Source organism: Microchirus variegatus, assembly GCF_963457635.1.
Source record: "Microchirus variegatus genome assembly, chromosome: 18".
Taxonomy (NCBI): Eukaryota; Metazoa; Chordata; class Actinopteri; order Pleuronectiformes; family Soleidae; genus Microchirus; species Microchirus variegatus.
This window is the reverse complement of record NC_139819.1, coordinates 23,660,957-23,684,697: the sequence shown is the minus strand read 5'-3', so window position 1 is coordinate 23,684,697 and position 23,741 is coordinate 23,660,957. Positions and strand designations below refer to the sequence as shown.

Genomic DNA, 23,741 nt, shown 5'->3' with positions numbered 1-23,741 from the left:
ATAACATGTTTACAAGCTAAGGAAGTGATTTCAATGACAACAAAGTGAGGACCGGCCAAAATGTCCTCACTTTGTAAAAATGACCTCACTTTGTTGGTTAAAAACCCCTCACTGGTCCTCAGTATACCGCAAGTACAAGAACACACACACACACACACTGAGGCCTCTCTGCTCTGAACTCTTTAAATTGTTCTAAAATCACATCACAGTTTAGTTTAAAAAATTGAAAAAACTTTTTCTTTTTTAAAAACCATACAAAGACGCAGCTCCCCCTTGTGGCACTTATTCATAAATCACCAGCACTGTATGTTGGCGAGCGAGTTGTTGAATTCACCTTCAACTATAAGTGTTTTTTTTTTTTAAATCCTGATGCAGGAAAAGCAGTCACGTGACCTTTGACCTTTCCCCGTGGTCACAGTACCTGGACTCCCTCTGCTGACCTCTGACCTTTGACCTTTCCCTGTGGTCACAGTACCTGGACTCCCTCTGCTGACCTCTGACCTTTGACCTTTCCCCGTGGTCACAGTACCTGGACTCCCTCTGCTGACCTCTGACCTTTGACCTTTCCCTGTGGTCACAGTACCTGGACTCCCTCTGCTGACCTCTGACCTCCCTGACAACAGCTGTCAGGAGGAGGTGGGCGGAGCTCCACAGGTTCAGTCTTGTCGGCAGAGACGACGTCCGACAGGGAAACAAAAGTCACATGACCCAAGCAGAGAGGGGGAGGGGCTTCCTGTCTGTCAGTCACTTCTCCAGCAACTGCTTCCTCTGCTGCTCCCACAGCGCCTCCAGGTGGTCGGCCCTCTTCATAGCAGCCTGTCAAATGACACCGAGGTTGGTGTGAAAAATGAGCTCCTCCCACCAATAACTGCTCTTTACAACAGTGACCAATGAGGAGAAGCTAAAGCCCCGCCCCCTCAGCACTGGTGGACTTCAGCCAGCTCCTCCCCCTTCTCCCTGGTGACCCCCTCCACCTCCAGATGTTAAAGTTCCTACTTAAGGTTCCAAAATGTACTTAACTTAACTACTTAAAGTTTCTGAAATCTACTTAAAGTTTCTAAAATCCAGTTCAAATCTACATATAGTTTCTGAAATCTACTTAAAATCTACTTAGTTTCTGAAATCTACTTAAAATCTACTTATAAGTCCAAAATAAACATATAATTCCAAAATCTACTTAAAGTTCTTGAAATCTACTTTAAATTGCTGAAATCTACTTAGTTTCTGAAATCTACTTGTGAAATCTATTTCAAATCTACTTAAAGTTTCTGAAATCTACTTAAAATTGCTGAAATCTACTTAAAGTTTCTGACATCTACTTCAAAAAGTAGTATCCAGTATTTTGATTAAATCTACTTGTGAAATCTACTTCAAATCTACTTAAAGTTTCTGAAATCTACTTAAAAATCTACCTAAAGTTCCAAAATCTACTTAAAATCTACTTTAAGTGTCTGAAATGTACTAAAAATCTACTTAAAATGGTTAAGAATCTACTTAAAAATCTACTTAAAGTTTCAGAAATCTACTAATCATTTCTGAAATCTACTTAAAATCTACTTAAAGTTCCAACATCTACTTATAATTCCAAAATCTACTTAAAGTTTTTGAAATCTACTTAAAATTGCTGAAAACTACTTAGTTTCAGAAATCTACTTAAAGTTACTGAAATCTACTTAAAGTTTCTGAAATCTACTTAAAAATCTACCTTAAGTTCCAAAATCTACTTAAAATCTACTTAAAGTGTCTGAAATGTACTAAAAATCTACTTAAAATGGTTAAGAATCTACTTAAAAATATACTTAAAGTTTCTGAAATCTACTTAAAATCTATTAAAGTTCCAAAATCTACTTACGATCTACATAGAGTTTCTGAAATCTACTTAAAAATCTACTAAAAGTTTCTGAAATCCATTTAAAGTTTCTGAAATCCACTTAAAGTTTCTGAAATCTACTTCAAATCTACTTAAAATGTCTGAAATCTACTTAAAAATCTACCTAAAGTTCCAAAATCTACTTACAATCTACTTAAAGTTTCTGAAATCTACTTCAAATCTACTAAAATTGCTGAAATCTACTTAAAATCTCCTTAAAGTTCAAAGGACGAGGTTGGTGTGATTGAGCGCTGCTGATTGGTTGTTGTCGTGGCGACGGTCGTGTGTTTTTTTTATAATCACCTCATACTGACGCCGAAGATTACTCACAGTCTCCTCCTTTTTCAAGATGGCCGACTTCACTCTGGCAAAACACAAATGAAGCTTCTTAGTTTAGAAAAAAAAAAGTCAGCTCCTCCCACCAATAACTGCTAAAGCCCCGCCCCCCTCACCGTTGGTGGACCTCAGCCAGCTCCTCCTCCTTCTCCCTGGTGACCCTCTCCACCTCCAGACGTAGCCTGGCCCTGACCTCCGACACCTCCAGCTTCATGCGACGGTTCTCCTCCTCCGTCTCCACAATCCGATCGGCAAACTCCTGCCGTACGACGTCAGCCAGAGCGCGACGTTCACCGGTCAACCTGTCTGTGGTCTGAGAGGACGAGGAGGACAGAGGTTAGACAGAGGTTAGACTGAGGTTAGACTGAGGTTGGACTGAGGTTAGACTGAGGTTGGACTGAGGTTGGACAGAGGTTGGACAGAGGTTGGACAGAGGTTGGACAGAGGTTGGACAGAGGTTGGACTGAGGTTGGACAGAGGTCTCTGCAGAGAAGATGGCGTGGTGGTCTCCACTCTGCTCTTTACCTGGACGAGGTGCTGGATCTCCTGGTGCTTCTGTCGGAGTTCAGCCTGAGACGTGATCATCTCGGCCTCCATGTCCACCTGCCGCCTCCTCAGATCCTGCTGCTTCTCCACGGCCTCCTTCTCCGAGCGCTGCAGCTCCTGCAGCTCGGCCTGGTATTTGTCCCTCAGACGTTTGACCCTGAAGAAGAAGAAGAAGAAGAAGGTCATTGTCCTGACCGACAGTTTGACTGAAGCACCAACTGAAGCAGATGATGGAGGACCTGTGGTCTGCTGCTTGTTCACACTCCTCTTTGTCCTTGCTGGTCTCCCCCTCCAGAGTCCAGATGGCCACTTTGATCTCTTTGTCGCGTTCTCGGCGCAGTTCGTCTTTGAGCTGGCGTTCTCGCTGCAGTAGCCACGCCTCCTGCACACACACACACACACACACACACATGCAGGATTATCAGAACGACAGTGGCTGCAGAGATGTTATTCTGGTCCAACACAAACCTCTTTTTTCTTGTACTGTTCTTCCCACGTTTGCTTTTCCATCTCCAGACGCTGGTGCAGATCCTTCACCTCCACCTGTGAACATACGTTCTACTTCAAATAGACTTCAACAGATTTTAAGTAGAAAACTTTAAGTAGATTTTGTGTGGATGAAGATGTCCTCGCCTGGTGTCTTCTCTCCTGCTCCTCCTATACTTCAACATCTGCTTCAAGTTTTCTACTTAAAATCTGTTGGGATTTTAGGTAGATTTCAAGTAGATTTGGAGATTTTAAGTAGATTTTAGAATTTTGAGTAAATTTTGGAAATTTAAGTAGATTTTGGAAGTATAAGATGATTTTGGAAGTATATTTGGAAGTATAAGATGATTTTGGAATTTTAAGGAGATTTTGGAACTCTAAGTAGATTTTGAAAGTATATGATTTTGGAAGTATAAGTAGATTTCTAAGAAGTATGCACACACAGCTCTGTGTAGATCTGTGTGGATGAAGATGTCCTCACAGCTCTGTGTGTGTGTGTGTGGATGAAGATGTCCTCACAGCTCTGTGTGTGTGTGTGTGTGTGGATGAAGATGTCCTCACAGCTCTGTGTGTGTGTGTGTGGATGAAGATGTCCTCACCTGGTGTCTTCTCTCCTGCTCCTCTCGGCTTTTGTTGGACACAGAAGTCTTCTCCTCCAGCTGCTGTCGCAGATCCTCCAGCTCAGTTCGCTGCCTGCAACACAGCACACAGCTCAGCGTCATCGTCATCATCATCATCATCAGTGAAAACACACAGATGACCTTTGACCTCACCGTGCAGCCAGCTGGGCCAGCCTCTCTTTCTCCTCAGCCACCTCCGTGAAGAGACGCCTCCTCTGCTGCTGCAGGGTCAGCTCCTCCTCCTGAAGCTGCTCCTCATATCTATTATATATAACGTATCTATATTAGTGTACAGAGGATGATTTAACGTACAGAGGATGATTTAACGTACAGAGTAACGTGAGGATGATTTAACGTACAGAGTAATGAGAGGATGATTTAACGTACAGAGGATGATTTAACGTACAGAGGATGATTTAACATACAGAGTAATGAGAGGATGATTTAACGTACAGAGGATGATTTAACATACAGAGTAATGAGAGGATGATTTAACGTACAGAGGATGATTTAACGTACAGAGTAATGAGAGGATGATTTAACGTACAGAGGATGATTTAACGTACAGAGGATGATTAAACGTACAAAGGATGATTTAACGTACAGAGGATGATTTAACGTACAGGGGATGATTTAACATACAAGAGTAATGAGAGGATGATTTAACGTACAGAATAACGAGAGGATGATTTATCGTACAGAGGATGATTTAACATAAAGAGGATGATTTAACGTACAGAGTAAAGAGAGGATGATTTAACGTACAGAGGATGATTTAACGCACAGAGGATGATTTAACGTACAGAGGATAATATAACATACAGAGTAATGAGAGGATGATTTATCGTACAGAGGATGATTTAACGTACAGAGTAACGAGAGGATGATTTAACGTACAGAGGATGATTTAACGTACAGAGGATGATTTAACGTACAGAGGATGATTTAACATACAGAGTAATGAGAGGATGATTTAACGTACAGAGGATGATTTAACGTACAGAGGATGATTTAACTTACAAGAGTTATGAGAGGATGATTTAACGTACAGAATAACGAGAGGATGATTTATCGTACAGAGGATGATTTATCGTACAGAGGATGATTTAACAAAGAGGATGATTTAACATAAAGAGGATGATTTAACATAAAGAGGATGATTTAACATACAGAGGATGATTTAACGTACAGAGTAATGAGAGGATGATTTATCATACAGAGGATGATTTATCGTACAGAGGATGATTTAACGTACAGAGTAACGAGAGGATGATTTAACGTACAGAGGATGATTGTGGTGAACTCACCTCGTCTTAGCTAGCTCCCTCTCTCGCTGACATTGCTGCTCTTTCTCCGTCTCCAGCTGTGAGCGTAGCGCCTCACACTGGTGGACGTAGCGCTGCGCGGCGCGCTCGTCCGCCTGCAGCAGCTCGGCCTCGTGGAGCGTCCTCAGCTTCTTCAGCTCCTGCTTGTGTTTGGAGATCAACTTCTGGATCTCTGGCTCCAGACCTGAACCAGGAGGAGGGGGAGGAGGAGGAGGAGGAGGAGGAGGAGGAGGAGGAGGAGGAACACTACTTTTAACTCTTTACCAGACCTGACCTCCAAGTTTTTATTGCACATTAAGGCCCTCACAAATGATAGAATAATAATCTGATGGATTAACAATAGAATAGATCTGATCTAGAACTTCCTGTTTCAAATCCGATGAATAGAAATGAAAGAATTGCGTCTGTAACCTTTGACTGTGATCTCTTTGATCTTCTTCGTCTTCTCGTCGATCCATTTGTCCCGGCGGATTTTCTCTGTGACGCACATGAGCTCCTTCAGCTTCTTGATCTCCTGTGGACGCAGTGAGATCATCTCAAACGTGTGGTCCACACCATCAGGACTTCAGGTTTGATCCAGTGTTTCCCAACCCTGATCCTCAGGGAACTCTGCCCTGCCATGTTTTAGATGCTACCCAAAAACACCTGATTCTACATATATATATATATATATATATATATTTTTTTTTTATGTAATGTTTCAACTTTTGTAAAAAAAAATTAAAATATATATATTTTTTTTACTTTTGTCTTCTTCTTATTATTATTAATAATAATAATATATTTTTTTCAAAAATGTAATGTTTCAACTTTTGTGAAAAAAATAAAATAAAATATATTTTTTAACTTTTGTCTTCTTCTTAATTATAATAATAATATATATTTTTTCTTCAAAAATGTAAAATTTCAACTTTCGTAAAAAAAAAATAATAATAAAAAATAACAATATAATTGATTTTCTCCAAAATGTAATGTTTCAACTTCTGTCTTCTTTAAAAATAATAACATTAATATATATTTTGTTTCAAAAATGATGAATAATATTTTTTTCTTTACTTTTCTTTAAAAAATAAAATAAAAATAAAATAAAAAAATAAAAAAGTAATGTTTCATCTGAATCAGGTGTGTTGGAGCAGGGCAGCATCTAAAGCATGGCAGGGCAGGGTTCCCTGAGGGGCAGGGCTGGTGATGATGTTTACCAGCAGCTTCTTCATGAAGCTTTAATAACACTCACACGCACACGCACACGCACACGCACACGCACACGACCCTAACAAATAACATGAGGAGAACAGCAGCACAGGTTCTGAGGGGGAGAAAATGTTAGACAGGAAGAGGAGGAGGAGCCAAAGAGAGGAAGAGGAGGAGCCAAAGTTACCTCACACAAGGGACCCAGAATGTGGGTCCCACACCTGAAAAAGACAGACACACGGACAGAGACGGTGAGGAAGAGGAAGAAGAAGAGGAAGAGGAGGAAGAAGAAGAGGAGGAAGAGGTTAACCCAAAGCAAAGACAGTGTGAGCAGAGCAGGAGCACAGAGGGAGGTGAACACAGAGGGAGGTGAACAGAGAGGGAGGTGAACACAGAGGGAGGTGAACACAGAGGGAGGTGAACACAGAGGGAGGTGAACACAGAGGGAGGTGAACACAGAGGGAGGTGAACACAGAGGGAGGTGAACACCAGGCTCTCACCACTTCATGATGCTCCTGCAGCTGCTTCATCTTCTTAGTGTTCTTGTGATCCAGCTGCTTCAGTTCAGTCAGCACTGACTCACAGCGCTCACTCAGAGTCTTCTTATCAGAGATCAGCTGCACACAGGACAGACACTTCATCGTCATCTTCATCATCATCATCGTCATCATCATCATCATCATCATCATCATCATCGTCATCGTCATCGTCGTCGTCGTCATCATCATCATCATCATCGTCATCATTATCATCATCATCATCATCGTCATCGTCGTCATCATCGTCGTCATCATTATCATCATCATCGTCATCATCATCATCATCATCGTCGTCATCGTCATCGTCGTCATCGTCATCATCGTCATCATCATCGTCATCATCATCATCGTCATCATCGTCGTCATCATCATCATCATCGTCATCATCATCGTCGTCATCGTCATCATCGTCGTCATCGTCGTCATCATCGTCGTCGTCGTCGTCGTCAACGTCGTCGTCGTCGTCATCGTCGTCATCGTCATCGTCATCATCGTCATCGTCATTGTCATCATTATCATCGTCGTAGTCATCATCATCATCGTCATAATCATCATCGTCATCATCGTCGTCATCGTCATCATCATCATCATCGTCATCGTCTGTGAGGGAAACTGAAGTCCATAGAGTAAACCAGTGATTTTAACATCACAGCACACAGTTCACAGTTGTTGATCCACTGCTGCCTCCATCACTAACTTACAATGACTTATTTTGTCAATTCGGCTTTAAAACTCCTTTGTTCACTTTAACCTCAGTGACACAAAGTGACCACACGAGGCAGCAGAGGACCAGCAGCTCCTGTGTCCCTGTGAGCTAAAATCACTGGTTTTCTCTGTGGACTTTGGTGTGGGCAGAGTGAGTGGTATACAAACGTCAGTTTCCTGTTGTTAAAGTCTTGTCTAACAGCAAAGTGAAGCTACAAACGTAGCTTTGTGCACGTTGTGTAGACACCTGATCGATGAACGTCAGGTGTCTCTGGACGGTGGCTTCGTATTGTTCCTTCTGGAGCTCCAGGTTTCTCTTGAGCTCGTTCTCCGTCTCCTTCACGTGTCTCACGGTCAGCTCCCTCTGCTGAGCCTGACGCACACAAAATGGAGTCAAACATCACCATTCTCCATCACGTGTGTGTGTGTGTGTGTGTGTGTGTGCTCTGACCAGTGCAGCCTGCAGCACGTTGACCGTCCTCTTCTTCTCGTCCAGCTCCAGCTTGATTCTCATCATGGATGCGGTGACTTCAGCAGCCGTGGCCGACGCCTGCTCCACAGCAGCCGGCTCGTCTCTGTGCGACCCCGAGGTCACCGAGCGAGGCCTCTCCTGTTCGGACTTCTCCATCTCGTTGAGGAAGCTCATGATGCTCCGAAGCTTGGCCTCAGAGAGCAGGGCGCCACCGTCTGGCAGTGCAGGGCGGTGACTCAGCTGCTGGCCGTGGCGCTGCAGGTTGTCTGTGGTCAGAGAGTTGGAGTCTTCATTCTGTTTGAAAGTAAAAAGAAAAGCAGCTTATTGCAGGTTCTTTGAAGCCTGGGAGCAGAATATGAGCTCTGTAAAGTGTCGATTCACCTTAAAAAGACTTAGAAATACTACTTATAAAATCTACTTAAAATTCCAAAATCTACTTGAAATTCTAAAATCTACTTATAATTCCAAAATCTAATTCAAATTTACTTAGAATTCAAAAAATCATAGTTCCAAAATCTACTTAAAATCTTCTTAACGTTCCAAAATCTACTTTAAATCTTCTTAAAGTTCCAAAATCTACTTCAAATCTTCTCAAAGTTCCAAAATCTTCTTAAAGTTTCTGAAATCTACTTAAAACTAAAAGTTTTGAAATCTACTTAAATCTTATAATTCCAAAATCTACTTATAGTTCCAAAATCTAATTCAAATCTACTTAGAATTCAAAAAATCAAAGTTCCAAAATCTTAAAGTTCCAAAATCGACTAAAAACCTACTTATAGTTCTAAAATCTACTTAAAATCTTCTTAAAGTTCCAAAATCTACTTATAATCTTCTTAAAGTTCCAAAATCTTAAAGTTCCAAAATTTAAGTTCCAAAATCGACTAAAAATCTACTTGAAGTTCCAAAATCTTTCTTAAAGTTTCAAAATCTACTCAAAATCTACTTTAAGTTCCAAAATCTACTTATAGTTCCAAAATCTACTTAAAATCTCCTTAAAGTTCAAAAATCTTTCTTAAAGTTTCAAAATCTACTTAAAATCTACTTTAAGTTCCAAAATCTACTTATAGTTCCAAAATCTACTTATAGTTCCAAAATCTACTTAAAAATCCAAAATCTTCTTAAAGTTTCTGAAATCTACTTAAATCTTAAAGTTTCTGAAATCTACTTAAATCTTCTTAAAGCTCCAAAATCTTCTTAAAGTTTCTGAAATCTACTTAGATCTTCTTAAAGTTCCAAAATCTTCTTAAAGTTTCTGAAATCTACTTAGATCTTCTTAAAGTTCCAAAATCATCTTAAAGTTTCTGAAATCTACTTTGATCTTCTTAAAGTTCCTGATCTTGTTAACGTGAAGACCGACCTGGTGGATCCAGGCGTACTTGTCCTTGCTGAAGCTCTTTGGCTTGTGCAGCTTCTCTGGTTCTTCTTCTTCTAACAGCTTCAGGGTGTCCAGCAGCTCGGTCAGGGTGGTTTTAGAGGACTCTCCCTGCTGCTGCTGCTGCTGCTGCTGCTGCTGCTGCTGCTGCTGCTGCTGCTGCTCACTCACTGACCTCTGCAGAGCCCCCTGGAGGACGGACAGGGACATTGTAGAAGGACCAAAGAACCACAGAGCACGGCGCTCAGCAGTTCCTCCATCACTTACCCGGGAACACGGAGAACCTCTGTGATGAGACGAAGCTGATGGAGCAGTCGCACCATCAGTCACACCTGTGTTCTTGGCTTTGACGTCTGTTGGAGACACCGGAGAAACCTTTGGTAGCGTCACAACGGTCTGCCTCACACTGTCCACCTTCACCTCAGTCGTCTGCTGCAGCTCCTAAACCACACCACCAGAGGGAGACACGTGACAATGACGCACGTCTAGATGTTCTCCAGAGATCGTTCCCCAGAACGCTGTGAGAACTCAGCACTGGACATCTTCTTCATCAAATCTCTCAATAATAATCTGAGTGAGCGCACGAGGAAAACGACGTAGAGAAGACTCTGAGGTTCTGAGGTTCTGAGGTTCTGGGTCTCTTACCTGGGCGGCTTTCTCTTTACAGTTGACTCTCCGGTCGTTCCCCTGCTGCTCCAGGCTGATGTCCTCCTCCTCTGGCTCCTCTGGCTCCTCTGGCTCCTTCAAAAGGAATCTTGATTTAAAGGAAGTGGAAGGACGCGTGAAGACTGTGAAGATGACCGAGTTATTTACCTGGGAACACTGGGAGCCTCTGGGATTTGACGGAGCAGGAGAAACGGCTCTAAAACTCCGCTCCCTCCACTCGGACTCGGCGTTCGCGTTGGATTCCGTGTTCCTGGCTTTGAGCGCGGGCGACGTCGCCGGACTACGCCTGGTGCTGGGAATCCTGGGAGGTTTATTCCGGCCGAGCACAGAAGGCTGCTGCTGCTGCTGCTGCTGCTGCTGCTGCTGCTGCTGCTGCTGCTGCTGCTGCTGCTTCAGGCTTTCCAGCTCCACTTCAGCTTCATGGTCGACGTCTGGAGCCTGCTGTGTTTGTCTCTGCTGCAGCTCCTTCAACACACCAGCAGGGGGAGACAGAGGACAGCGTGAGGTGTGGGTGAAGGTTCTCTCATGATAACGATCACAGACTTCTGACCTGGATGGCGGTGATCCTCGCCGCGAAAGCTTTCTCTTTACGAATCTGTCGTCTTTCTTCATCCCTTCTCTGTCGCTGCTCCAGGCTCCGCCCATCCTCCTCTGTTCGCCCCTCCCACTCCTGCAAATGTGGAAGCACAAAGAGTGAATGTGTGAGTACAGAGAGAGAGAGAGAGAAACAGATGGATGGATAACAAAATCTACCGGAAGATTCCAAAATCTACTGATAATTCAAAAATCTACTTAAAATTCCAAACTTTACTGAAAGTTTCTGAAATCTACTTAAAGTTCCAAAACCTACTTAAAGCTCCAAAATCTACTTAAAGTTCCAAAATCTACTTAAAGCTCCAAAATCTACTTAAAGTTCCAAAATCTACTCAAAGTTCCGAAATCTTCTTAAAGTTCCAAAATCTACTTAAAGTTCCAAAATCTACTTAAAGTTCCAAAATCTTAAAATCTACTTAAAATCCCTGAGAGAAACAGATGGACAGATACCTTTCTCTTACTGGTGAGGATGCGTTGGAGCGCCCCCTGGCTGGTTTGCCGTGTCTTGACGTGGCGTCTGTACCAGCGCTGGATGGTGACGGCGGCTCGGCTCACCTGCTGAATGAACCTTCACACACACACACACACACACACACACACACACACGAGCAGTCGTGCACCGGTCTGTCCCACAGAAGCAGCTTTGAAACAGATTTCACGCCTGACCTTTCGGCCTCCTCCTCGGTGACCTCTGACCTCTGGGGCGGCGCCAGGCTGCTGTAGGACGTGGACGACGGCGAGGAGGAGAAATTCTTCTGGTACTTGGCGACGGCGGCGTTTTCCAGCAGCACGTCGTCATTGGCTGTGGCTTTGAGGAGGTTACTGAGAGGAGATGACGCGCGTCATTTACCGTCAACAACATCGACAACGCCTGCGAATCGTGCTGCGGACACGCAACGTACTTGAAGGACGGCCTCTGGTTGGAACTCTTAGGTGTGACTGGTTTCTCCGAGTAGTTGTTGTGTAAGATGGTGGTGACAGAGTTCCCCACAGCGGCCTTGTTGCTCCTGGAAAAACAAAGGCAGACACTTTCTCTCTCACCGGATGCAACCGGATGTGCCCGGACTAGTGCCCGGACTAGTGCCCGGACTAGTGCCCGGACTAGTGCCCGGAGCAGGAGGATCTGCCGTTCAGGACACGGGATCCTTACGTCACCATTCCAGGTTTTTTCAGAGATCTCGCTGAGCCCGAGAATACAATAAAAACCCAGCGTTCTCAGCAGTGGCTGAACTGTTTGTTTCCAAATTTTCGGGCTTCATAAACGAGCTAATGGCGCAGACACACACCAAAAAAAAACAGCGTTCATTGGAACTTCCGGTCTAGGTCTCACATATCAAGTTTCGAGCCAATCGGTCAATGTACGGCCGAGTTACACTGCACTTCCTGTTTATATTCAAAATCGCGTTTGGGTAAAATGTTCAGGGGCGGGGTCTCGTGTCACATGTGAAGTTTCATGCCGATTGGTCGATGTATGGGCGAAGTTGTAGCACACTTCCAGTTTAAAGGCGTAATTCAAAATGGCCGACATCGAGTTTGGGTAAAATTTGTGTTCGTAGCCATGTTCAGGGGTGGGGTCTCGCGTCACATATGAAGTTTCATGCCGATTGGTCGATGTATGGGCGAAGTTATAGCACACTTCCTGTTTAACGGCCAAAATTAAAAATGGCCGACTTCCCGTTGCATCGAGGCCATGGTTATGGTCGACTTTTTTGTTCCTCTTGGTCGATAACATCTTCCCACCAAGTTTGGGGAAATTCGGTGGAATCCAATTTTGCCTCTGTTTTCACCTTGGGTGGCGCTATAGAGCCCTTGAGCAAAGCACGGGCCTGGAAACTATATAGCATTTTTTCCAGACTTAACCTCCATGCAAAGTTTCAAGAGTTTTATTACACGCTCGGGCAAGTTCACTCATTTACGTAGGGTGTAAATCAATTTTCCCTTCGTTTCCATAGGGGGCGCTATAGAGCCCTTGAGCATGGGTGGAACTCCTGAACGTTGAGAGTAGCAGACAAGTCGACGCATGACAGACGCTGCCGCTCACCTGTTGTTGGCGGTGAAGGTGGCAGCCAGAGCGATGGCGGGTTCTCTGGTCCTCAGGCCGCCGGTGCTGTGGGCGGCGGTGGCGGTGGCGCAGGGGCTCGACCTGGGCTGATCGTCCTTCAACATACCGTTCAACAATGATATCACTCAGCTACTGTCTCACTGCAACATGTCAATCAATGTCACAACATTCAGAGAAAAACAGCCACACAAGGTGACGGCTACGGCGTTGAACTCTGCTGTTAGCTTAGCCGCTAGTTCCGCCACAGTGAAGCAGTGAATGCGTCACAGACGAGCGTTTACCCTCACGTGAGCCTTAGTAAATTAACTAAATGTGCGACAAATATTGCGCGCCATTGTAATATTTGTGTGGAAAAAGTGACTTCCCGCTTTCTTTAATGCATCTTGTAGCTTCTTCCCTACACTAAACATACTGCGGCGCCTCCATTACTACTTACTTTGGTTGCAACCTTAACCCTCAATGATTTATCCCCCCTTAAATTCTGTGTATAAATCAAAGAGTAGCAGGGTTTCAATCAAAATACCAGAATATTCCACGTGGTTTTGTCCGGCGAAGCTCTTCTGTGACCGGACACTCTCTTGCCTCCGTCTGAGGTGCTTTCAAAAAGGCCGATGGCAAATTCCTCGCTCTTGTCCTGACTGAGGAGAAAACACAAACCATAAACCATTAGCCACCAGCCAACACGGGGGTAACTCGGGGGTAACTCGGGGGTAACACGGGGGTAAATCGGGGGGTAACTCTGGGGTAACACGGGGGTAACTCGGGGGTAAATCGGGGGGTAACTCTGGGGTAACTCTGGGGTAACACGGGGGTAACTCGGGAGTAACTCGAGGGTAAATCGGGGGTAACTTGGGGGTAACTCAGGAGTGACTCGGGGGGTAACTCGGGAGTAACTCGGGTGGTAACTCAGGAGTAACTCCGGGGTAACTCGGGGGGAACTCAGGAGTAACTCAGGAGTAACTCAGGGGGAACTTGGGAGTAACTCGGGGGGCAACTCAGGGGTAACTCAGGGGTAACTCAGGGGTAACTCAGGGGTAACTCAGGGGTAACTTGGGGGTAACTCTGGGGTAACTCAGGGGGCAACTCAGGGGTAACTTGGGGGTAACTCAGGGGTAACTTGGGGGTAACTCAGGGGTAACTCGGGGGGAACTCTGGGGTAACTCAGGGGTAACTCGGGAGTAACTCAGGAGTGACTCAGGAGTGACTCGGGGGGTAACTCAGGAGTGACTCGGGGGTAACTCAGGAGTAACTCGGGGGTAACTCAGGAGTAACTCGGGAGTAACTCGGGGGGGTAACTCAGGGAGAACTTGGGAGTAACTCGGGGGTAACTCGGGGGCAACTCGGGGGCAACTCGGGGGTAACTCGGGGGTAACTCTGGGGTAACTCGGGGGTAACTTGGGAGTAACTCGGGGGTAACTCGGGGGTAACTCGGGGGTAACTCGGGGGGAACTCTGGGGTAACTCGGGGTAACTCGGGGGTAACTCGGGTAACTCAGGGGGAACTCAGGGGGAACTCAGGGGTAACTCAGGGGTAACTTGGGAGTAACTCGGGAGTAACTCGGGGGTAACTCGGTGGTAACTCGGGGGTAAGCTGACCGCCAACACCACACACCACACACCCCAGCCCGCCCACCGCCCCAACCTGTGTGTGTGTGTGTGTGTGTGTACCTCAGACTGACGCTGGCTTCTCGCTGATGGACCTGCGTGGTGCTGTTGGACCTCCTCAGGTTCTTGACGGAGCGGGAGCCTCCTGCGACGGCGTCACTCTGCAGACGATAAAGTCGATTTATTTAAAGGACATCAACAAACAAACGCAAATAAACGAGGTCGCAGCGAACGCAGCATCGCGACTCACCGCAGCGTTGCGTTTAATTCGGTCCCCGGCGACAGACACCGACACGGACCGAGACAAGTGCTTTCCGGGCGACGGCAACGCCGAGGCGCTCGCTCTCTTGGACACCGAGAGCTGGGAACCCGACAAACTCAGGTCCAGGGTCAGGCCTTTGGAGAGCGACGGGATGGACGTGGGGCCGCGTGTTTTATGCATCATGTGAAGACCTGCGAGTTGCAAAAAGGTTCCGTAAAATAATCTAGTCCAGATTTCAGAAGTCTAGGTACAGTACAGTTTTTGATCTAGGTATAAAAGAAAAACAGTGAATTCTCCCCTTTAGCATTTTTCACAAATATAATAAAAGTTTCACAAATACAACAGTGGATGTCATACAAGGTTAATGTCTTACCTAAAATCTCTAAAATGTTTTCACACCAAGAAGTGTCACAAAAAACAGACAATCAGTGTATTAACAGTCGCACTGCGCATCAATTTAATTTCCCCTTAAGTGCCAGATCGGAGGCGAACTTTGGCGTCGTAAGTAAAATAGGTGTTGGATGTTATGTTTGTTTGGGTCACAATTTGGCGCGTTTTTCGTGTTCCTACGATAAACGCCCTCACACAAGTTTGTTCAGTTACGCCAAGATGCACGCCAAATCCAAGATGGCCGACTTCCTGTTGAGTCGAAGTCATTGGTTCCAAGAGGATTTTTTGTTCGTTTTGGGCTGGACGATGTTCCCACCAAATTTCGTGAAATTCGGCGCAACTAAATTTCGGCTGCTCCATAGGCATCTGACCTGAGGGGGCGCTACTGAGCCATTTTGTATTGATTTAGATTTTTCGCAATTCCATTATATATATATATATATATTTTTTTTAATCGCCCAGTTCGTTTATGTTTGGGTCACAAAAACAACACAAATCACTCACTTTAGACCAGCATTTAACCTGTAGAACAACAATAATAACAATACTTTAGGGGGGGGGGGCGCTATAGAGCCTTTGAGCAACGCACGGGCCCGGGAAATGTATCCCATTTTTGCCAGACCTGACCTCCATGCAAATATGGATGCGCTTCTCGTGTTTCTACGATAAACGCCCTCACACAAGTTTGTTCAGTTACGCCAAGATGCATGCCAAATCCAAGATGGCTGACTTCCTGTTGAGTCGAGGTCATTGGTCCCAAGAGGATTTTTTTGTCCGTCTTGGGCCGGACGATGTTCCCACCAAATTTGGTGAAATTCGGCGCAACTAAATTTCGGCTGCTCCATAGGCACCTGACCTGAGGGGGCGCAACTGAGCCATTTTGCATTGATTTTGATTTTTCGCAATTCCATTATTTTATTTAAAAAAAAAATACGCCCAGTTTGTTATGTTTTCACAAAAACGACACAATTCACTCACTTTAGACCAACATTTAACCAACAATAATAACACGACTGAATGAACCTTTACTGTCTGTGGTGATAGCATGAGTCAGCAAAAACACACAAAATGATGACAAAAGCATAGTTATTGTTATTAATAACCGTCATTATTCTGCTGAGTCATTGGTAAAAACAGCAGGTGAATGCGTGTGCGTGACAAACACAGTCTGGTTGCCATGGTGAAGCTAACACAGCTAACGCAGCTAACACTAACAAGAGTTTAGCTTGTGTTTAGCTTGTGTTTAGCTTGTGTTTAGCTTGACTCACGCTAACCCTCTCATCACTGTATGAACCCGTTAAACGTGACAAATTCACTCCTAACACAGTTAGCACAAAAGCGTGACAGGTGTCCAGCACATTTAACTCAACACAGCTAACTAACTAACTCACTGACTAACTCACTAACTAACCCTTACGGCGATAACTAACGGGGTTAACGGTAGTTACGTGAATTCCATTCAAACAACGTTTCGTGACATTTTTTTTTAGTAGAAAAAAAAGTTCCTGAGTGTTTGTGTTCAGTCGCAGCATCTGTGGCTCAGCACGCTAACCATGCTAACCATGCTAACTCGGCTAGTCATGCTAACGGGGCTAACAGCGGTGATTTGACGGGAGAAAACGACGGCGGTGTTTGTACTCACTGTGGACACGAGGACACGAGGACACCATCCACGATCACTGACTGACACGCACGCACGCGCGCGCGCGCGCACACACACAGGCTCCGCCTTTTCTCCTCTGTCATTGGTCCACATTCATTCTTGTTTGCGATTGGCTGAGAAGAGGTGTCCATCTGCTGTGCAACATGTCCTCTCTATATAATGTCCTCTGTATAATGTCCTCTATATAATGTTCTCTGTATAATGTCCTCTCTATATAATGTCCTCTGTATAATGTCCTCTCTATATAATGTCCTCTGTATAATGTCCTCTCTATATAATGTCCTCTGTATAATGTCCTCTGTATAATGTCCTCTATATAATGTCCTCTCTATAATGTCCTCTGTATAATGTCCTCTCTATATAATGTCCTCTGTATAATGTCCTCTGTATATAATGTCCTCTCTGTATAATGTCCTCTGTATAATGTCCTCTCTATAATGTTCTCTCTATATAATGTCCTCTGTATAATGTCCTCTCTATATAATGTCCTCTCTATATAATGTCCTCTGTATGTTTTCTGAATAATGTCCGCTATATAATGTCCTCCTGTATTATGTCCTCTCTATATAATGTCCTGTATATAATGTCCTCTCTATATAATGTCCTGTATATAATGTCCTCTGTATTATGTCCTCTCTATATAATGTCCTGTATATAATGTCCTCTGTCTATAATGTCCATAAATCTCTAAGAGGCGTGGCCTAAACCACTGACCCCGGTGATGACCTTTAAGAACAGTCCACTTCCTGTTCTTAAAGGTTTGAAGATCCCTGAGGTCAAAGGTCAAAGGTCAGACACATCACCTTCACTAAAGAAAGAAGAAGAGTCAAGATAAATTCTTTTATTTCATACTTTAATCTGAGAACATTCATGTGTTGGTGTCAGCATGCACACCCACGTAATCTCACGTAATCTCACGTAATCTCACGTGATTCTTCACAATAAAACCACGAAATGACTCAAACGCATTGACATTTATTGTTAAAAAATAAGAGTTCATTTTTAAGTTATTACTCAACAACGCTCTAAAATGATATATATACGTATACAGTATATATATACACACGTATATGTGTGGGTGTGTATAACCTCCAGCAGAGTGTGAAAACATGTTAGTTTGTTTGTTCTAAGTCATAAAAATACTTTGATAATAAGGTGCGTTTGTCTCATAGATATGAATATGTGGTATAATACACAGTAAATAATACTTTATGTACAGTACACGCTCCATCACACTGTGGTCTGTGTTTATCTTTATATATATTTATATGTTGTTATGTTCTATAAGACGTCAGGGTTTGTTAGATGAGACAGTGTCTCTGAGGACACTGTGTCTGTCCTCAGAGACACTGTGTCGTCCTCAGAGACACTGTGTCTGTCCTCGGAGACACTGTGTCGTCCTCAGAGACACTGTGTCTGTCCATCGCAACACAACAGTCTGTTGTGGTTCATGAAAAAGTGGGAAAATGAACAAAGGTGGGTTTATAGGAAAGGAAAGGAAATAAAGAAAGGAAGGATATAATCTCAAGCATCTCCTTGTTTATTGCCATGATGATGATGATGAGGACTCTGTCCATCTGTCCGTCCTCACACTGTGGAGATCAACTTTCCGTCTGTGGAACTGTGGACGCAGAGGAGGACAACAGTGACTCAGCAGAAAGCACACCATCACACAGTGACTCAGCAGAAAGCACACCATCACACAGTGACTCAGCAGAAAGCACACCATCACACACGTTAGCAGCCTAATCCTAATCCTCGTCCTAATCCCAGGTGAGAACTCGATCAAGACAAAATGACATCATGCGCTGATGTTTAATCTTCAGCAGACATCACAGTTTCTGCTGAGTCACCTGTGTCTAATATGGGGAATATAGACATATAAGATATCTACTTAAAAATCTACTTGAAGTTCAAAAATCTACTTCAAGTTCAAAAATCTACTTAAAATCTACTTAAAGTTCAAAAATCTACTTAAAATCTACTTAAAGTTCCAAAATCTACTCAAAATCTACTTGAAGTTCCAAAATCTACTTAAAATCTACTTAAAGTTCCAAAATCTACTTAAAATTTCCAAAATCTACTCAAAATCTACTTAAAATCTACTTAGAGTTCAAAAATCTACTTAAAATCTACTTAAAGTTCCAAAATCTACTTAAAGTTCCAAAACCTACTTAAAGTTCCAAAATCTACTTAAAATCTACTTAAAGTTCAAAAATCTACTTAAAATTTCCAAAATCTACTCAAAATGTACTTAAAGTTCCAAAATCTACTTAAAATCTACTTAAAGTTCCAAAATCTACTTAAAATCTAGTTGAAGTTCCAAAATCTACTTAAAATTTCCAAAATCTATTTAAGTTTCCAAAATCTACTTTAAGTTCCAAAATCTAAAAGTTCCAAAATCTACTTAAAATCTACTTAAAGTTCCAAAATCTACTCAAAATCTACTTGAAGTTCCAAAATCTACTTAAAATCTACTTAAAGTTCCAAAATCTACTTAAAATTTCCAAAATCTACTCAAAATCTACTTAAAATCTACTTAGAGTTCAAAAATCTACTTAAAATCTACTTAAAGTTCCAAAATCTACTTAAAGTTCCAAAACCTACTTAAAGTTCCAAAATCTACTTAAAATCTACTTAAAGTTCAAAAATCTACTTAAAATTTCCAAAATCTACTCAAAATGTACTTAAAGTTCCAAAATCTACTTAAAATCTACTTAAAGTTCCAAAATCTACTTAAAATCTAGTTGAAGTTCCAAATCTACTTAAAATTTCCAAAATCTATTTAAGTTTCCAAAATCTACTTTAAGTTCCAAAATCTAAAAGTTCCAAAATCTACTTAAAATCTACTTAAAGTTCCAAAATCTACTTGAAATTTCCAAAATCTACTTAAAATCTAGTTGAAGTTCCAAAATCTACTTTAAGTTCCAAAATCTACTTAATATCTACTTAAAGTTTCCAAAATCCAAAAAAAGACTTTCTGCTGAGTCATCACAGTTTCTGCTGAGTCATCACCTGTGTCTCATGTGGGGAATATAGAAATCTCAGAAAGTGTTTGTTACCTTGTAGAGAAGCGAGCGTCTTCAGCTCCCTGCTGTGAAAACACAAAAAAACGTTTGTCAAACATGGGAGTGTGAGGAGACGCTGCAGTAACCACAGCAGCCAGCAGGTGGCGCCATCACCTGTGACAATCTGTACGGCTGCTGCTGTCGGCCGTAATCAGGGAAAGGTCGAGCCACGTCGTCTCTCTCCAGAAGGTTTCCTGTGCTGCTGCTCTTCCCGTGCTGGAGGCTGCAATATAAGATATATATATGTATATATGTATGCATGTGTATATATACAGGGTACATATACAATCCAACTTTATTTATAAACACTTTGAAAACAACAACAGCTGAAACAGAGTGCTGTACATCAGAGATACATAAATACAACATATATACTGTATATGTGTATATATATATATATATAACATATATATATTTACGTGTATATATGTATGCATACTGTATATGTATACATATATGTATATATACACGTAAATATGTATATACAGTATTTAAGTATATATATTCACGTATTAATGTATGTATACTGTATATATGTGTATTCATATATGTATATATATATACACATAAATATATACGTATATATGTCTACGCATATATATATATACACATATACATACATATATGTATATATACACATAAATATATGTATATATACAGAGATAAATAAATACAACATATATACAGTATATATGCACATATGTATATATATATATACACATATATATGTACGTAAATATACATCTACGTATATATATTTACGTATATATGTATATATATTTATGTGTATATATATACAGACATATATATGAATATATACGTAAATATATATATACATATATGTATATATATATTTACGTGTATATATACACGTAAATATATATACAGACATATATATGTATATAAATATACACAAATATATTTGTATGTATATATATTTACGTATATATGTGTGAATATATATATACAGACATATATACGTAAATATACATACAAATATATTTATGTGTATATTTATATACATACATATATATGTGAATATACATACACAGGTAGCGTATAAACACAGGTGAAAGACAGAACATACCTGTGAACTCGTAGTGTCCTCACAGAGTCACGGTCAGCGTCGTTGATCAGCCTGGTGTAGGAGAAGGGAAACCAGCCCCGCCTACAAGAGGCGGAGTTACAGGTGAGCAGTGTGGCCACACCCTCTTTACCATGACCTTCAGTATTTCCCACACTCACATCCTGCTCTTGTCGTTCTCGCCGTAGTGCCAGCCGTCACGAGCCTCAGGGACCAGCAGCGTGATGGTGTCGCCCTCAGAGAAGCTCAGTAACGTACTGTTGTCTCCTGCCAGGTGTGAGAAGATGGCCTGAACACGACTCCTCCCACTGTTCTTCTCCAGGCCTGCAGCCATGGAGCTGGAGCGAGGCAGAGTACGAGTCTCCACTGGAGACACAGGAAATTATTTTAGCTCACAGGAGCTGCTGGTCCTCTGCTGCCTCGTGTGGGCACTTTGTGTCACTGAGTTAAGTCTAAAGTCAATATTTTCAAAGCTGAATTCACTAAAATCAGTCATTGTAAGTTAGTGATGGAGGCAGCAGTGGATCAACAACTCCTGTGAACTCCTGTGTGCTGTGATGTTAAAATCACTGGTTTACTCTATGTACTTTGGTGTGGGAGAGTGAGTGACTTTGGTGTGGGAGAGCGAGTGACTTTGGTGTGGGAGAGTGAGTGACTTTGGTGTGAGAGAGTGAGTGACTTTGGAGTGAGAGACTTTGGTGTGGGAGAGTGAGTGACTTTGGTGTGGGAGAGTGAGTGACTGGTGTGGGAGAGTGAGTGACTTTGGTGTGGGAGAGTGAGTGACTTTGGTGTGGGAGAGTGAGTGACTGGTGTGGGAGAGTGCGTGACTTTGGTGTGGGAGAGTGAGTGACTTTGGTGTGGGAGAGTGAGTGACTTTGGAGTGAGAGAGTGCGTGACTTTGGTGTGGGAGAGTGAGTGACTGGTGTGGGAGAGTGAGTGACTTTGGTGTGGGAGAGTGAGTGACTTTGGTGCGGGAGAGTGAGTGACTTTGGTGCGGGAGAGTGAGTGACTTTGGTGTGGCAGAGTGAGTGACTTTGGTGTGGGAGAGTTAGTGACTTTGGTGTGGGAGAGTGAGTGACTTTGGTGTGGGAGAGTGAGTGACTTTGGTGTGGGAGAGTGAGTGACTTTGGTGTGGGAGAGAGAGTGACTGGTGTGGGAGAGTGAGTGACTTTGGTGTGGGAGAGTGAGTGACTTTGGTGTGGGAGAGTGAGTGACTGGTGTGGGAGAGTGAGTGACTTTGGTGTGGGAGAGTGAGTGACTTTGGTGTGGGAGAGTGAGTGACTTTTGTGCGGGAGAGTGAGTGACTTTGGTGTGGGAGAGTGAGTGACTTTGGTGTGGGAGAGTGAGTGGTTTACAAACTTCAGTTTCCTGTTGTTAAAGTCTGTCATATATAAACATATACAGTTAATCCTGAACTATCTATGGTGTGAGTCAGGTAAAATTCCTAAACCTACTTAAAGTTTCTGAAATCTACTTAAAGTGTCAGGTGACGTGTGTGTGTGTGTGTGTGTGTGTGTGTGTGTTGACGTGTGTGTGTGTGCGTACTCAGCGTGCTCTTGCTCTTGGTGGGCGGGGCCTTGCGTACAGGAAGTGTGTTGGAGTGAACGTCTCCGTGTCTCTGAGTCTGAGGTGAGACTTTTTTCCCGTCGACCCACTGATGAACATCTGTGTTGTTAGGGTCTGACACCAGCCTCTGTCACACACACACACACAGGGTTACACACACACACACACACACACACACACACAGGGTTACACACAAACACACCACAGGGTTACACACACACACACACACACACACACACACACACACAGGGTTACACACACACACACACACACAAACACACCACAGGGTTACACACACACACACAGGGTTACACACACACACACACACACACACAGGGTTACACACACACACCCCCACACACACACACACACAGGGTTACACACACACACACACCCCCCCCCCCCCCCCCCCCACACACACACACACAGACTGACCTGCTGAGTCATCAGTCCTCTGCTGGTTCTGAACGCAGAGTCTGGAGCTTTGGACTCTGCCATGGCCCCGCCCACTGAACCAATGGCCCCGCCCACTGAGCTGCTCATGGGCTGGGTCAGGAACATGGAACGTTCTGGAGGTTTGTTTGGTTCCACACACACCTGCTGCCACACTGGGATCTTCTGAGACAGGAGCTCCTTAGCCTGAAGGAAGGAAGGAAGGAAGGAAGGAAGGAAGGAAGGAAGGAAGGAAGGAAGGAAGGAAGGAAGGAAGGAGGGGAAGGAAGAGAGGGAGGAAGGGAGGATGGAAAGAAGGAAGGGAGGAAGGAAGGAAGGAAGGAAGGAGGGGAAGGAAGGGAGGGAGGAAGGGAGGATGGAAAGAAGGAAGGGAGGAAGGAAGGAAGGAAGGAAGGAAGGAAGGAAGGAAGGAAGGAAGGAAGGAAGGAAGGAAGGAGGGGAAGGAAGGGAGGGAGGAAGGGAGGGAGGAAGGGAGGGAGGAAGGAAGGATGGAAGGAAGGAAGGGAGGAAGGAAAGAAGGAAGGGAGGAAGGGAGGGAGGAGGGAAGGAAGGAAGGAAGGAAGGAAGGAAGGAAGGAAGGAAGGAAGGAAGGAAGGAGGGGAAGGAAGGGAGGGAGGAAGGGAGGGAGGAAGGGAGGGAGGAAGGAAGGATGGAAGGAAGGAAGGGAGGAAGGAAAGAAGGAAGGGAGGAAGGAAGGGAGGGAGGAGGGAAGGAAGGAAGGAAGGAAGGAAGGAAGGAAGGAAGGAAGGAAGGAAGGAAGGAAGGAAGGAAGGAAGGAAGGAAGGAAGAAAGGAGGGGAGGAAGGAAGGAAGGAAGGAAGGAAGGAGGGGAAGGAAGGAAGGAAGGAAGGAAGGAAAGAAGGAAGAA

The 23,741-nt window shown here is 43.5% G+C and overlaps 2 protein-coding genes across 2 annotated transcripts in view; both read right to left on the bottom strand.

The window, feature by feature from the left end:
• Positions 1-351: 351 nt before the first annotated feature.
• Positions 352-16,709, bottom strand: cep131 (centrosomal protein 131). The gene is made up of 27 exons (XM_083904729.1): positions 16,683-16,709; positions 14,639-14,841; positions 14,452-14,549; positions 13,308-13,422; positions 12,764-12,879; positions 11,625-11,729; positions 11,389-11,544; positions 11,173-11,290; positions 10,679-10,798; positions 10,276-10,593; positions 10,108-10,203; positions 9,730-9,903; positions 9,448-9,651; positions 8,070-8,384; positions 7,866-7,991; positions 6,875-6,991; positions 5,595-5,697; positions 5,166-5,367; positions 4,012-4,119; positions 3,838-3,931; positions 3,221-3,295; positions 2,992-3,134; positions 2,732-2,909; positions 2,323-2,519; positions 2,174-2,234; positions 610-816; positions 352-447 (listed from the first exon to the last, which is right to left on the bottom strand). Exons 2-26 carry the CDS (start codon positions 14,831-14,833, stop codon positions 745-747), a joined length of 3,606 nt encoding a protein of 1,201 aa, XP_083760855.1. The 5' UTR covers positions 14,834-14,841; positions 16,683-16,709; the 3' UTR covers positions 352-447; positions 610-744.
• A 1,207-nt stretch (positions 16,710-17,916) lies between these two features.
• The window catches only part of baiap2b (BAR/IMD domain containing adaptor protein 2b), a 7,320-nt gene continuing 1,495 nt past the window's right edge, over positions 17,917-23,741 (bottom strand). The window contains exons 5-11 of the mRNA XM_083904960.1: positions 22,857-23,060; positions 22,401-22,548; positions 21,017-21,221; positions 20,859-20,939; positions 19,886-19,994; positions 19,766-19,797; positions 17,917-18,324 (exon numbers count right to left, since the gene is read on the bottom strand). Of these exons, the coding sequence (XP_083761086.1) occupies positions 18,291-18,324; positions 19,766-19,797; positions 19,886-19,994; positions 20,859-20,939; positions 21,017-21,221; positions 22,401-22,548; positions 22,857-23,060 (813 nt within the window). The 3' untranslated portion in view covers positions 17,917-18,290. The remainder of the gene's footprint in view (positions 18,325-19,765; positions 19,798-19,885; positions 19,995-20,858; positions 20,940-21,016; positions 21,222-22,400; positions 22,549-22,856; positions 23,061-23,741) is intronic.